This window comes from Panthera leo, chromosome B4, assembly GCF_018350215.1.
Source record: "Panthera leo isolate Ple1 chromosome B4, P.leo_Ple1_pat1.1, whole genome shotgun sequence".
Taxonomy (NCBI): Eukaryota; Metazoa; Chordata; class Mammalia; order Carnivora; family Felidae; genus Panthera; species Panthera leo.
In genome coordinates this window covers 19,411,997-19,426,908 of record NC_056685.1, presented here as the reverse complement: position 1 = coordinate 19,426,908, position 14,912 = coordinate 19,411,997, and the positions used below count along the sequence as shown (strand labels likewise).

Below are 14,912 nucleotides of genomic sequence, written 5' to 3'. Positions count from 1 at the left end.
ATTATCCTCCAAAGACCATTTCCGAATACCATCCCTCGGGGGTTAGAGCCTCAACATGTGAATTTTGCACCGATGTAACTCAGTTCATAGCAGGCGTTAAAGGCAAATTACACTTTTAATAAACCGTGCACTTTTTTCCCTCATGTATGTTAAGCAAAGTATCATTATTACTATTTTTAGTTTTTTAAAAAGTGTATTTATTTTAGGAGGGAGGGAGAGTGTGTGTGTGTGTGTGTATGTGTGTGTGGGGGGTGGCGCAGAGAGAGAGAAAGAGAATCCCAAGCAGGCTCCACACTGTCAGTGCCAAACCCCATGCAGGGCTCGAACCCACGAACCGTGAGATCATGACCTGAGCTGAAGCTGAGGGTTAGATGCTTAACCGTCTGGGCCACCCAGGCGCCCCTTATTATTATTTTTAAAGTCCGTCAGGAGGGCCTTTGCTAAGGCTGCCGGGCACCAGTGCAGGAACCGATCTAACGGGAGCCAGCAGGCGTGGGCTGCTACCTTCCACTTTCCTCAACCCCCCCTCTTCCGGGGCCGTGCCACTGTGCTCTCTGGCTGCCAGTCTGGGATCGCCAAGGCATCAGGCGTCCCGTGAGCCCTGCCGTGGTGCCACACCGCCACTGCTGTCCTTGCCACCACAGCCTGCTTCTGCCTCAGCTCACCACTGATGCCCTGAAGTATTTTTTGATACTTTGCGAGTCTTATATAATGCAGGTTTTATTTTTGTAGCTTGATATTTATCAAGTTTGGCAGATGATTCATTCAGAAAGCAGTCTCGAGGCACATGGAAAGGGTAATAATAACTATCATCTTCCTTGTCACCTCCTCACTGATTCGTATTCAAATACGTCAAGGAGGTCAGTTTTATGTACTTATTTTTCCAGTTGTTCAACGGTTAAGCAAATATTTTACTAAGTTCTTACTGGATGCTAGACAGTGTGTATAATGTTTTATATGAGTTAATTTTTATTTGTTAAAGTCAGGTAGTGTGGGGTCCCAGGATTTCCTATCTGCAGTGTCTCCGAGTCTTGTTTGGGAAAGTGAAGTCCTACCTCCTTCCATGTCTTGTCTGATGATAAGACTTCGTAGAGGGTTGTTACAGAACAATCCAAGGAAGACCTGGTAAGTTGGTAAGCTAAGGCAGCACTGGTGTCATACCGGTGGGTATGGAGACAGATTCATGAGTTCTTTTGGAGATAAAATCAACAGGGTTGAGTAACTGGACAGGGATGGTTCAGAAAAGAGGAAAGAATTTGGGTTGATTTCTGGGGTTCCGGCTGTGGAGATGTGGACGTTACTCAACCACGTAGTTCTACAGAGGAGGAGAGGAAGATTCAGGGAGATTTGGAGAGAAATGTGGTGACTCTGAACCACCTACACTTTTTGTATTTACATGTGAAAAATTAGCTGGAGAAGGGAGGCAATCATCTGAGGGTCGCACGTAAAATAAGTCCTTTTATTAGGCGTGACGGTGACGACATATTGGACTTTCGACCACTTTGCTTTGGGACGTCTCGCTTGGCGGCCACCATGATGAAGAATCATAGCCATCTTGATTTCCAAGTGCTTCTTTTCAAGGTCCTGGAACTCACCGAGATCCTAAAGACCAAACAGAATTCACACATAGACGGTGTATTCGTTTCCTATTGCTGCTGGGACAACCCTTATCGTTGCGTTTTTAACAACACAAATTTAATATCTTACAGTTCTGTAGCTCAAAAGTCCTAAAACCAAGATGTTGCCAAGACTGTGTTCCCTCTGGAGGTTCTAGGAGAGAATCTGTTTCCTTGCATTCTCCAGCTTCTAGAGACTGCCTGCATTCTTTGCCTTGTGGCCCCTCATTCATCATCCAGGCCAGCAGGGTAGCGTCTTCAGATCTGCGTGGGCTCTGCTTCCATTGTCCCGTCTTCTTTTCTGACGCTACTCTCTTGCCTCCCTCTTACGAAGGACCCTCGTGATTACATTGGCCCACTGGGATAATCTAGGATAATCTCTATCTCAAGATCCTTAACTTAATCACATCTGCAAAGCCTCTTTTGCCATGTAAGGGGACATATTCGTAGGTTCTGCGTATGAGCATGAGGACACCTTTGAGGGCCATGGTTTGCCTACCGCAGGAGTCTACCTTCCCCATCACCCTAGGGTGCTCAGTCCCACAGGGACCAAAACAAAGATGATCCTGCTTCTCCCGCCTTTCTTTCCCCTTTGCAATTTCTAAAAGGTTTTGGGTCAAGCTTAATTATGAATTGATGTATCTACAAAAATTTTTGGTAAATTGGGGGCTTTGGGGGGCCTGTTTGATAAGATGTGTCATCCATTAAGAAATGTTTCATTATTGTTTGAAGTTTGTTGTGGTGCCATGTTGGGAGGGGGTATCCAAGTGATGTAAATACACTTTCAGCGTGTGTATAAGAGCAGAGTAATCTCTAAAACGGGGGGGGGGGGGGGGGGGGGGGGGGGGGGGGGGGGGAGGGGAAGGGTAATCAACCTAAACTCTCCATGTTAGCGGGTCTTGTATTCTTGGGAGGGGGTTGCCGGCTAGTTCCTACTCCTGGTAGAAAGTGTAGCTGAAAGGGCGGGCCTATGCCGGCCGACTCCATCTTGTTCTGTGTCCTTCACCTTGACCACACCTCCTCCCCTTGAGTAACCCCCCCCCTCACCTGTCTAACAGGACTCGGACCCTTCCCCAGCCAATCGGCTGAGGCCACAGCCGTTACCTCACCAACTGCCCCTGGGCCCCAATAAAACCTTTGTCCTTTTGAAACTCGCTCTCTCTCCCTGGTATCTCACCGCTGCGTCGGTGCAGGTAGGGGATTGAGCTCGAGCTAGCTCGAATAAAGGTTCTTTTGCTTTTGCATCGGACTCGGCTCCCTAGTGGTCTTTGGGGATCACGAATTCTGGGCATAACATTTGGGGGCTCGGCCCGGGATCCCCAAGACCCCTGAGGGACCCCCGACCCGGAGAGCCTGACTGGCCACGGTTAGTGTCTGTTTGTTTGTTTTGTCTTTTCTGTGTGAGCTCACTTCTGGAGTTCTGGTAGTGCCCGACGCGGTCTAAGTGGACGCACTGGAGGACCACGGGCCGGGAGTTTCGGAAGACGTTCCGATTCTCCCTTCTGGAGGGACGTGGAATCCCCTCAAAGGTCTGAGACGAGGCGGGTCGCTCCCGCTGGTCGGCGTGAGGCCGTCGTCTTTGGAGGGACGTGGAATCCCCTCATCGGTTTTGGAGGGACGTGGAATCCCCTCAAATGTCTAAGCTAGCTTTCAGTTTTGCTTCCATGGAGTTGGAAGATTTTCTAGGGGCCCTCTGTTTGTCTGTTTTTGTGTTTCTCTGTTTTGTTCTGTGGACTTACTGGACGGACGTTATGGGACAGACTCAGACTACTCCTCTAAGTATTATGATTGATCACTTTAAGGATGTGAGGGGAAGAGCTAACAACCTCAGTGTGGAAGTCCGAAAGGGTCGGTGGCAGTTTTTTTGTTCTAGCGAGTGGCCAACTTTCAATGTCGGATGGCCACCAGAGGGGACCTTCGACCTCCCTACCATCCACCGAGTCAGGAGTATCATCTCTCAGCCTAAGACGGGCCATCTTGATCAGCTCCCTTACATTATCACTTGGCAGGACCTTGTGGAAGACCCACCCTCTTGGCTTAAACCCTTCCTAGCCCCGCTCCCTCCGGAGCCAAAACCCATTCTTGCTTTGCAGGGGACAAAGAAGAAGAAAAGTCTTATCCAGCCTTCAGCACCCCTCTACCCTGTCTTACAGGGGGGTACTGAAGAAGAATTAATTTTTCCTCCCTCGTATAACCCCTCTAGGATGCTGGAAGAACACCATCCTCCCCCTCCGGGGGAGGCAGATGCTGTTCCGAGAGCGGGAGGCGGAAACGCTCCAGTGGGAAGCCCGCCCTTCACCAGACAAAGGGCTCAGAGGGAGCAATCCGCCTCCGCCGCCGACTCCACTATTCTGCCCCTGCGAGCCACCGGACCCCCAGACGCGGAGGGGAACCAGCCCCATCACTATTGGCCTTTCGCCACTAGTGACCTCTACAATTGGAAAGCTCAGAATCCTAAGTTTTCCGAGAAACCGGCAGGGCTTATTGATTTATTAGACTCTGTTCTTTTTACCCATCAGCCCACGTGGGACGATTGCCAGCAGCTTTTGCAGGTCCTGTTCACGACTGAAGAAAGAGAAAGAATCGTCAACGAGGCCCGAAAACTAGTTCCGGGCACAGACGGGAATCCCACCACCAACCAGGCTCAGATAGATGCCTCCTTCCCCTTAACTCGGCCCCAGTGGGATTTCAACACGGCAGAAGGTAAGGAGAGGCTCCGGGTCTACCGCCAGACTCTAATGGGGGGTCTCCGAATGGCTGCTAGAAAGCCAACCAATTTGGCCAAGGTAGGAAATGTACAACAGGGAAAAGATGAATCTCCGGCTGCCTTTTTAGAACGGATCATGGAGGCATTCCGTACCTATACCCCCATGGATCCAGAGGCTCCGGAAAGCAAGGCAGCTGTTATCATGGCCTTTGTAAACCAATCGGCCATAGACATTAGGAGAAAATTACAGAAAATAGATAGACTAGGAGAAAAAAGTCTGCAGGACTTACTGGTGGTAGCCGAAAAGGTATATAATAACCGGGAGCTTCCTGAGGACAAGCAGGCTCGCGCCATGGCGGCTGCCAGCAGTAAGCAGACTCGAGACCTGGCGAGAATACTACTAGCTACCACTGCTGACTCCCCTGAGGAACGAGACCGCCGTCTCTGGCAGCTGGCAGACGACGCAAGAAAAGGTAAAAGAACCACCAAGGGGGGGAAGCAGAGGCTGCAGAAGGATCAGTGCGCATACTGCAAGGAGATAGGGCATTGGGCCCGAGATTGTCTGAAAAGGGCCGGCGGGAAAGGAAGCAAGACTGATCGAGTAAAAGTCCTAGAGCTAGATGAACTAAGTGATTAGGGGAGTCGGGGTTCGGACCCTCTCCCCGAACCCAGGGTAACTCTTAAAGTGGAGGGGACCCCTGTTGACTTCCTTGTCGACACCGGAGCACAACATTCGGTCCTCCGCACCCCACAAGGAAAACTAGCCAGCAAGAAGTCCTGGGTACAAGGGGCAACTGGTATGAGCCAGTATTCATGGACTACCCGAAGAACAGTAGATTTGGGAACGGGCCGGGTATCCCACTCCTTTATGGTAATACCAGAATGCCCCTACCCGCTGTTAGGACGGGACTTACTGACCAAGATTGGAGCTCAGATAACTTTCAGACAAGGGGGGCCTCAGGTCACCGATGGCAAGGGCCACCCCATCCAGGTCCTGACCATGAAACTGGAGGATGAATACCTCCTCCACCAGGAGGCGCTCCCGAGAGAGGATAATATAGACAGATGGCTACAAGAATTCCCCTCGGTTTGGGCAGAGACTGGGGGGGGGATGGGACTAGCCGCTCATAGGACCCCAGTCCTGGTAGAGCTCAAGCCAGGAGAGAGTCCGGTAAGGATCAAACAATACCCCATGTCACAGGAGGCCCGGAAGGGGATCCAGCCACACATCCGGAGACTACGAAGTCTAGGGGTACTAGTTCCTTGCCAGTCTGCCTGGAACACCCCCTTACTGCCGGTCAAAAAGCCTCACACAAATGACTACCGACCGGTACAAGACCTCCGGGAAGTAAATAAGAGGGTCGCGGACATACACCCAACTGTTCCCAACCCATATACTCTCTTGAGCTCCTTGGCGCCCCCCAGGGTCTGGTATACTGTACTAGATTTAAAGGACGCCTTCTTCAGTCTGCCGCTGGCACCCCAGAGCCAACCCCTGTTCGCCTTCGAGTGGCATGATCCGGAGGAGGGCTACAGTGGGCAACTCACCTGGACACGGCTACCTCAGGGATTCAAAAATTCACCCACCATCTTCGACGAGGCACTACACGAGGACCTGGGTGAGTACAGAAGGGAGCACCCTGGCCTCACCCTCCTACAGTACGTAGATGACATCCTGATTGCTGCTGACACGGCCAAAGACTGTGAGCGAGGGACCCAGGACCTGCTGGCTACCCTGGGAGCTTTAGGGTACCGGGCATCCGCGAAGAAGGCTCAGATATGCAGGGAGAGGGTAAGTTACCTGGGATATATCCTGGAGGGCGGACAGCGGCGGTTATCAGATGCCAGAAAAGAAACTGTCCTAAAGATCCCTACTCCCACCTCCCGAAGAGAAGTGAGGGAATTCCTAGGATCAGCCGGCTACTGCCGCCTCTGGGTTCCAGGTTTTGCTGAGATCGCCAGGCCCCTATATGAAGCTACCAAAGAGGGGAAAACATTTAAATGGACTGAAAAAGAAGAAATTGCCTTTAATCAGTTAAAAAAAGGCCCTCCTAAGTGCCCCAGCCCTGGGCCTACCAGACATTATGAAACCCTTCCACCTCTTTGTAGACGAACATAAGGGAATAGCAAAAGGGGTTCTAACTCAAGCCTTAGGCCCCTGGAACCGCCCAGTGGCTTACCTGTCTAAGAAACTAGACCCAGTGGCTGCCGGCTGGCCGCCATGCCTAAGAATTATTGCGGCGACAGCACTCCTAGTCAAGGATGCAGACAAACTGACCCTAGGACAGGAGATCTGGATCACAACCCCACACGCCATTGAAGGGGTCCTGAAACAGCCTCCTGATAGATGGATGAGCAATACACGTGTGACTCATTACCAGAGCCTCCTACTCAACCCTCCACGAGTGCGGTTCCACCCCAGTGCAGCCCTCAATCCTGCAACCCTGCTGCCCGACCCTGACCTAGGTGCTCCACTACATGACTGTGCGGGAATCCTGGAACAAGTACATGGATTCCGGATGGACCTGACCGACCAGCCCCTCCCCGATGCCGAGGCTACTTGGTTCACTGATGGCAGCAGCTTTGTGCGAGATGGACACAGGTATGCGGGTGCAGCGGTGGTCACCGAAATGGACACCGTATGGGCGGAGGCTCTACCCTCCGGAACGTCAGCCCAGCGAGCGGAGCTCATAGCCCTCACCAAGGCGCTGATGCTGGGAGCTGGAAAACGGCTTAACATCTACACAGACAGCCGTTATGCATTTGCCACAGCTCATATTCATGGGGCAATTTATCAGGAGAGGGGGTTACTGACGGCAGAAGGACGGACTATAAAAAATAAGCAGGAGATACTTAACCTGCTTACGGCCTTATGGCTTCCTGCCAAGCTAGCCATTATCCACTGCCAAGGGCACCAAAAAGCTGATAACCCAGTAGCTAGAGGTAATCGAAAGGCTGACCAGGCAGCCAAGGCATCAGCCCTTACTCCAGTCCCCACCATGACCATACAACTACCAGACCCGGGAGACCCAGTTTTACCAGACCAGCCCAAATACTCCCAGGAGGAGTTACAGCGGATCAAGAAACTCCCCATGGCCCAGGAGATAAAGGGATGGTAGTATACACCTAACAAGGAGCTCGTGCTGCCAGACCGGCTCGGAGTCTCAATATTAGAGCACATGCATCGGTCTACTCACATGGGGGCCCGAAAATTAAAAGACTTAATCCGACATGCCGGAATCAAGATTCACCAACAGGACACCAAAATAGAGCAAGTTGTATCTGCCTGCAAGACCTGCCAACTCACCAACGCGAAAGCCACATCAAATAAAAAAAGAACCAGGCTCAGAGGCACCAGACCGGGAGCCCAATGGGAAGTCGACTTCACTGAAGTCAAACCAGGAAAGTATGGTTATAAATATCTTTTAGTATTTACAGACACCTTCTCTGGCTGGGTGGAGGCATACCCAACCAAGGATGAAACGGCTCAGACGGTGGCTAAGAAGCTACTAGAAGACATCTTACCCAGGTATGGTTTTCCTGCCATGGTAGGATCAGACAATGGACCAGCTTTTATCTCTCAGGTAACACAGGCAGTAGCCAAGGCGGTGGGGGCAAACTGGAAATTACATTGTGCTTATAGGCCCCAGAGCTCAGGACAGGTAGAAAGAATAAATAGAACCCTAAAAGAGACCCTTACCAAATTAACCATGGAGACTGGCGGGGACTGGGTGACTCTCCTACCGTACGCCCTTTACCGGGTTAGAAACACTCCTTACACTCTGGGTTTTACTCCCTACGAGATCATGTTTGGCAGGCCACCCCCTGTTATTCCCAGCCTTCGAGCTGAACTTCTTACAGAGTTTAAAGATCAAGAACTTTTTCTTTCCTTGAGAGGGCTCCAGAGGGCGCACGAGGATATTTGGCCGCGCCTCCGTGCCATCTACGAGGCTGGCCAGACCCCGACACCTCATCAGTACAAGCCGGGAGACTGGGTCTATGTCAAGAGGCACCACCGAGAGACTCTCGAGCCGCGCTGGAAGGGACCCTACATTGTAGTGCTGACAACCCTCACCGCTCTCAAAGTAGACGGCATCGCGACCTGGGTCCATCACACCCACGTTCAGCCAGCGGACCCCTCCTCGATCCGGAAGGACTTCGTCACGCGATGGGCCATCAGTCGGGACCAACACAACCCGCTCAAGCTCAAGCTCAAGCTACAGCACATTCGACCCACCTAATATTGGTAACTCTGTTAACTCTGCTTGTCATTGCTCATGCTACCGGGAGTCCCCACACCCCCCAAAACATCACCTGGCAGATCATAGATACCAGCTCAGGGACAATACTTAATTAGACCTCCCAGAGCCACCCCAGGGACACATGCTTCCCAGAACTTGGCGTAAACTTCTAAACTCTGTTCCCCTTGTCACCATAAATGCAGCCGGACCCATGATTGGGTCCGTAAGTTACATGACAAGGGGGGAATGAAAGGGCGGGCCTATGCCGGCCGACTCCATCTTGTTCTGTGTCCTTCACCTTGACCACACCTCCTCCCCTTGAGTAACCCCCCCCCTCACCTGTCTAACAGGACTCGGACCCTTCCCCAGCCAATCGGCTGAGGCCACAGCCGTTACCTCACCAACTGCCCCTGGGCCCCAATAAAACCTTTGTCCTTTTGAAACTCGCTCTCTCTCCCTGGTATCTCACCGCTGCGTCGGTGCAGGTAGGGGATTGAGCTCGAGCTAGCTCGAATAAAGGTTCTTTTGCTTTTGCATCGGACTCGGCTCCCTAGTGGTCTTTGGGGATCACGAATTCTGGGCATAACATAGCGACCCCTTCCTCTGGTAGCATTTCCTGACTTCCTAGCTGAATTAGAAGTTCCTCCTCTGTTCTTCCATGATGTCTGGGCAGAGCTTTAGTTTAGAGCATTTATCACGTTGCATTATAATTCATTGCTCGCTTATCTGTCCCACTAGATTTTATTACAAGTAGAGATTATGCCTTATTCCCCATTGCATCCTCTTGTGCCTACCTGGCTACCAATAACTGTACCAATAACTGGTACAGTTACCTGGCTACCAATAACTGTATACTGAATGGATGAATGAAAGGAATCGTTTCTAGAATAGCTTCTGAATCTTGAATTTCCCTTAATGTTTTTATTTTATATTTCTCATTGACTTGCAGGAATACTATAATGGTAAATGAGATAATTTCTCTAAATGTGGTAAGATCTTTGGAGAAATGCTTCATTGGGCTAAGGTTCATACACAGCTCGCAAATGAAACTGTGAGCTAAAGTTTTTTTTTTTTTTTTTTTACCTACGAACGTTGTTGGCTGGAAAGACTTGCCTCCATGGGGAATTTGAGCCAACTGGCAAAAATGTATACAATTTTGCGTAATGTCTGACAAACGGAAGGCACATAATAAAGCTTTGTGTGATGAGAGGATGAATAGTTAATAATAAGGGCTATGCTTTATTGGCCATTATGCTTTTAACAGCGTGCCTTTTAGAAAAGTAAACAAACCGAAACAAAGCAAAACAAAACACACACTGAGTCTTGTATGTAAACCCATTATTTCCTCGTTGCTGAAGTAGAAAGCATTTCTCTTCAATTCTCATCATTGGTGTATTAGTCAGCACTTAACTGCAGTAACAGTGAACTCCCCAAATTTCAATGGCTGACAGCAACAATTATTTTTTATTCCCATTGTGTGAGGGTTGTGGGCTTGCTACAGCTCTGCTGGGCGCGGCTGGATTTACAGAACTCATTTGGGCTCTACTAGCTAGACGGGTTTTGGGATTCTTGGACAAAGTCAGTGAAGCAGCCACTCCCTGGGATATACTCGTCTCCTGGCTGGGCACCAGAGCTCAAGGGATGGGGGAACAGAGAGGTAAACTATGCAAGTACCTTAAAGCTTCTGCTCCCTTGGCCAAAGGAAGTCGCATGGTCAAGTGCAGAGTCACCGCTGTAGAGAAATACACTATGCCTACAGGAAATGTTGCCAGGATAGAAGGGAACAAAAAGTTGTGATCTAGTAATACAATCTATCACGTTCTGTGCCTGAGGTAATGTTTGTCAAAGCCACTCTTTGGCCTTTTGTGATTGTAACTGCTCGGTTAAAGCTTTTAATGTGAGGTTCAGTTTATTTATTTTAAATAACAAATGTGATTATACACTCTCCCATAGGTTCTGTATAAATAGGCCCCAGAGGTAAAAGTAAATCGATTTGGGAAATTTAGCTAAAGAAAAAAATTTAATTTTATAAGCATATAAATGTTTTCATGAGGGTCATGATGGTTAGTCATTCTTTCTATCTATGGATGTTCAAGCCAGCAGAAAAGGATTTAATTAAAGTAGAGATGGGGGGGCATAGTTACCACAAGGAATGATTTCTTGACCAGTCAAGTGAGAAAGTCATGAAAGGGGCAAAGGTCTCCCTAGTGGATAATTAAATTATTCATCTGCTTGAACGAGGAAGCCTGGGCCAGATGACAGGTTTCTGCCAAATCTCTTGTTTATAGTGCTTTGAATTTTGAAATAAAGAAGTCCTTTTAAGACAGATGGTATTAAAATTCTTCTTACATCAGTAAAATGACACTAAGCAACTTAAAAGCTGGCTTAATGCAGAAAATGAAAATAGTAAGAGAAACAAATGGGAAAAGTACAACTCTAAGCATTGTTTACTCTTGAGAGAACAAAACATCATAGTTAATTCCAATTTTAATGCATTCATTTGTTTTATTCATATTTTCTTTCAGAAAACATTGAATTAGTACCTACTATGTGTCAGGCATTGTGATAGGTGCTGGTTGGCTAAGAAATTGTGTAATTCATAGTTAAAAGGTCTGATAAATCAGCTCCAAACGTGACAATCACCGTCAATCTTCCTCAGAATTTTTTGCATACCATTTAAAAGAGAGAATAGGATTTTAATTTTTTATAAATATATTTTATATAAGTATATATTATTTATATGTTATTTTTATGATTTTATGTAATGATGTGATATATGTATATCTTGTGAAAAAGTTCCCTCTACCGAATTAACACATACATCATCTCTCCTATTTACATTGTTCATTTTTTAATATTTATTTATTTTTGAGAGGAAGAGAGAGAGAGAGAGAGAGAGGGCGCAAGTGGGGGAGGGGCAGAGAGAGAGGGAGACAGAATCCAAAGCAGGCTCCAGGCTCTGAGCTGTCAGCACAGAGCCCTAAGCGGGGATCGAACTCATGAACCGCGAGATCATGACCTGAGCTGAAGTCAGATGCTTAACCAACTGAGCCATGATGGCGCCGCTCATATTTACATTGCTTTTAATGAGAACAGTTCCAGTTCTACTCTCTTAGCAAATTTCAATTATACAATACAGTGTTCTCAACTGTAGGCACCATGTTATACATCTTAGATTCTCAGAGTTTATTCATCTTATAGCTGAAAGTTTGTACTCTTTTACCCACCTATTGTCTCCACCACCCAGCCCCTGGCAACCACATTTTTTACTCTGTTTCTATGTTATAGTTTTTTTTTCCTTCCTTCCTTCCTTCCTTCCTTCCTTCCTTCCTTCCTTCCTTTCCCTCTCCTCTCCTCTCCTCTCCTCTCCTCTCCTCTCCTCTCCTCTCCTCTCCTCTCCTCTCCTCTCCTCTCCCCCCCCCCCCCCTCCCCTCCCCTCCCCTCCCCATTCCACATATAAGTGATACCATGCAGTATTTATCTTTCTCTGGCTTATTTCACTTAGCATAAAATCCTCCAGGTTTATCCATGGTCTCAGGCATTTCTAATGAGCTCTGAGGTGTTTTAAAATGACATCTGATCCTCTCTGACAGCAAATTATTGTCTTCTTTGCCTTTGAGGGGGATTTGTGAGCAGGGCAAGGAGTGGTTCAAAGGCTCTTGGATCGGTGAATCTCTTTTCAGCAATTATCTCTTCTGAAAGTCAAACGGCGCAGCATCATTACGAATGATATTTCAACAACGCAGGCTGCCTAAGAGGCTCACAGATCAATACTTTTTTTTTTTTTCCATGAAGAGGCTGCAGCTATGATTATTGAAAAAAGGGCGGAAATATTTGTCACAGTAGTTGCTATGTGGCATTACTGAGCCTTAATCTGTGTGCTAGCAACGGAATGTGTTTGCTTATTTGTTCTACCCAACCTATGATAATCTTAGCTGACACTTATGTAGAGTTTACCACGAGGCAGGCAGATGGAAGCGGTTCAGAACTGCTGACTCACTTAATCCTCACAGTGGGAGAGTAGCAGCTGTTTTTGCAGCGCTAGGTTATCCCCATTTCGTAGGTTAGAAAACTGAGGCGTAGAGACGCTAAGCAGTAGCACAAAGTCATACGACTAGTAAATGGCGGGGTTGGGCTTCGAACTCAGGCAGTGACGCTCCGTGTTGCTGCCTTTTCCAAAGCGAGTCCAATAACCTGAGACCTGCTGAAAACTAGCCACGGATTCCTCTTCCGTTTGCTTTCATCCGACCCTCACCTCAGCCTTCAGCTCGATCTTCTGGACCTTCCGGTTAGGACCATGAGTTGGCAATGCTTCCCTTAAGGCAGGAGAAGAACTTTTCCTGGATTCGGTGGTGTTTGATCGTAAAAACATACAGCGTACGCGCACATGCACGCACAGCAGAATGGATGATGACCGCTGATTAATCCAGAAGGGCGTGACAGGCCTAAAATGACCGCTGGTTTCCCAAGAACAGATTAAAAAAAAAAAAAAAAAAAAAAGTGCGAGGTTGGGAGCCAGCGAGAGAAGTCGCTTCCCCAGCTGGGGTCCAAGGACCTCACACGCGCGCGCGCGCGCGCGGGGGGCCGCTTTTCTCCGAAGACTCCCCTGCGAGCGGGCGCGACACAGCCCTCGGCGCCGCGGGGACCGGAGGCCCCGGGGTCCCCCGCGCGTCTCGCGGCTGCCGGGCCCGAGCGCGTGTCTGCGCGCGGCCGGGACGGCCTCCGCCCGGGAAGTCGGCTCCGCGTGGGGCGTTGGTGCGCCGCTGCCCGCGGCGCCGGGGCTGGCGGAGGAGCGCGGGCTCGAGCCCGCGCGTCCTCTGGGCACCAGGAACCCCGGCCTGCGAGCGCGGTGACCCGGCGGGGGCAGAAGCCAGAAGACCAGGCGCAGGGAGTGCGCGGGTTTGAGCCCCCCCTCCCCCCACCCCCCCTTCGCGCTTCCCTCCTCCGCCGCCGCCCACCTGGCCGCCCCCGGCTGCGGCTGCGGCACCGGGCTCGCTCCCAGGCCTCGCAGTCGCAGCCCGCGGCTGTCTGCGGAGCTTTCCGGGTGTCGCCCTCCCCCTTCCCCCCCGCCGCGCCCTCCCTCCCCGGTGCCCGACGTGCTCGTTCCCTGCCACTTGGGTCCGGGCGCGCCGGTGGGTTTGGCCTGCGCGGCGGCGGCGGCGGCGGCGGCGAGGCGGGGGAGCGAGTGAGCGCGAGGGGCGGGAGCCAGTGTCTGTGTGAGTCACCGGTACCTGGAGTGCGAGCGACGCAGAGCGAGCGGCGCGGAGCCCGAGCCGGAGCCGAGCCCGGGCCAGCGAGCGCGGCCGCCCCCCCACCCGCCCCAACCCCGGCGCCAGGCCCCGCCGCGCACCCACCCGCGCCCCGCCGCCCTTCCCGCGCGCCGCGCGGCCGGCTCGCCAGGGGTCCGGCGCCGACTCCCGACCCCGGCGCCCGGCCGCCCGCAGCCCTCCCGCCTGCCCGGAGGCGGTGCGGGGCTCGCCGGGGGATGTCACAGCGGCTCCTCGGAGCCCCCAGCCGCTGCCGCACAGCCGCCGCCCCTGGGAACCGCGACGATGAACCCCCAGTGCGCCCGCTGCGGAAAAGTCGTGTATCCCACGGAGAAAGTCAACTGCCTGGATAAGGTGAGCGAGGGGGCGCCGGGCCAGCCCGGACCTGCCGGGGGCCCGGCTGCACCTGCTCCGAGAAGTTTTGGCACCTGGGATGCAAGGAGAGGAGTGGGGCTCTGTGCGTGTGTGTGTGTGTGTGTGTGTGTGTGTGTGTGTTTTGGCACCGGGTGAGGGCACGCAAAGGAAAAACGCCCGCAGGAGTATCCAGAGAGCACGCTTGGCGATGGTGATGTTGGAACCGGGGAGGGTTTTCGTCGGGGTGCGGGCGGCGAGGGTGCGGGGCTGCTGCGGAGGGCGCGCGGCGGAGCGCGGCCCGGGGGCCGAAGAGCCCAGGCTCGACCCCTTCGCACCGCCACTCCTGCCCCTCACCGCCCCGCACCCCACCTCACCCCCGCCCCAGCGCCCCCCGTGACGGCGGTGAGGCGGAGAGGCAAATAATAATTAATATGTCGTGGGGCGGCCGCTGCGGCATTGCTAAGAATAATCCCCGGCTCGGCGCGGCGAGCAGGATCCACGGGGGGTTAATCCACCCGGCTGGGGAATTCCAGAGGAAGTGGCTTTAGGCCCGGCCCCTGCAGCCCTGCTCCCTGTCCTTCCCGGGCGTGGATGGAGTTGAACAGCCTGGGGGAGCGAGCCCCGCGCTATCCTGAGTGACTGATCGTTGAAACCAGCCGGAGGCGGTCCCTGACAAATTTGCGTGTGCTGGTACAAATGCCTCTCGAGAGCACCCCGTCATCTCGCC

General features: G+C 51.6%; 1 protein-coding gene across 1 annotated transcript in view; it reads left to right on the top strand.

Annotated features, from left to right (window-relative positions):
- The first annotated feature begins 13,986 nt into the window (after positions 1–13,986).
- The window catches only part of LOC122223937 (LIM zinc-binding domain-containing Nebulette-like), a 200,513-nt gene continuing 199,587 nt past the window's right edge, over positions 13,987–14,912 (top strand). The window contains exon 1 of the mRNA XM_042945057.1: positions 13,987–14,185. Coding sequence (XP_042800991.1) covers positions 14,117–14,185 — 69 coding nt within the window. The 5' untranslated portion in view covers positions 13,987–14,116. The remainder of the gene's footprint in view (positions 14,186–14,912) is intronic.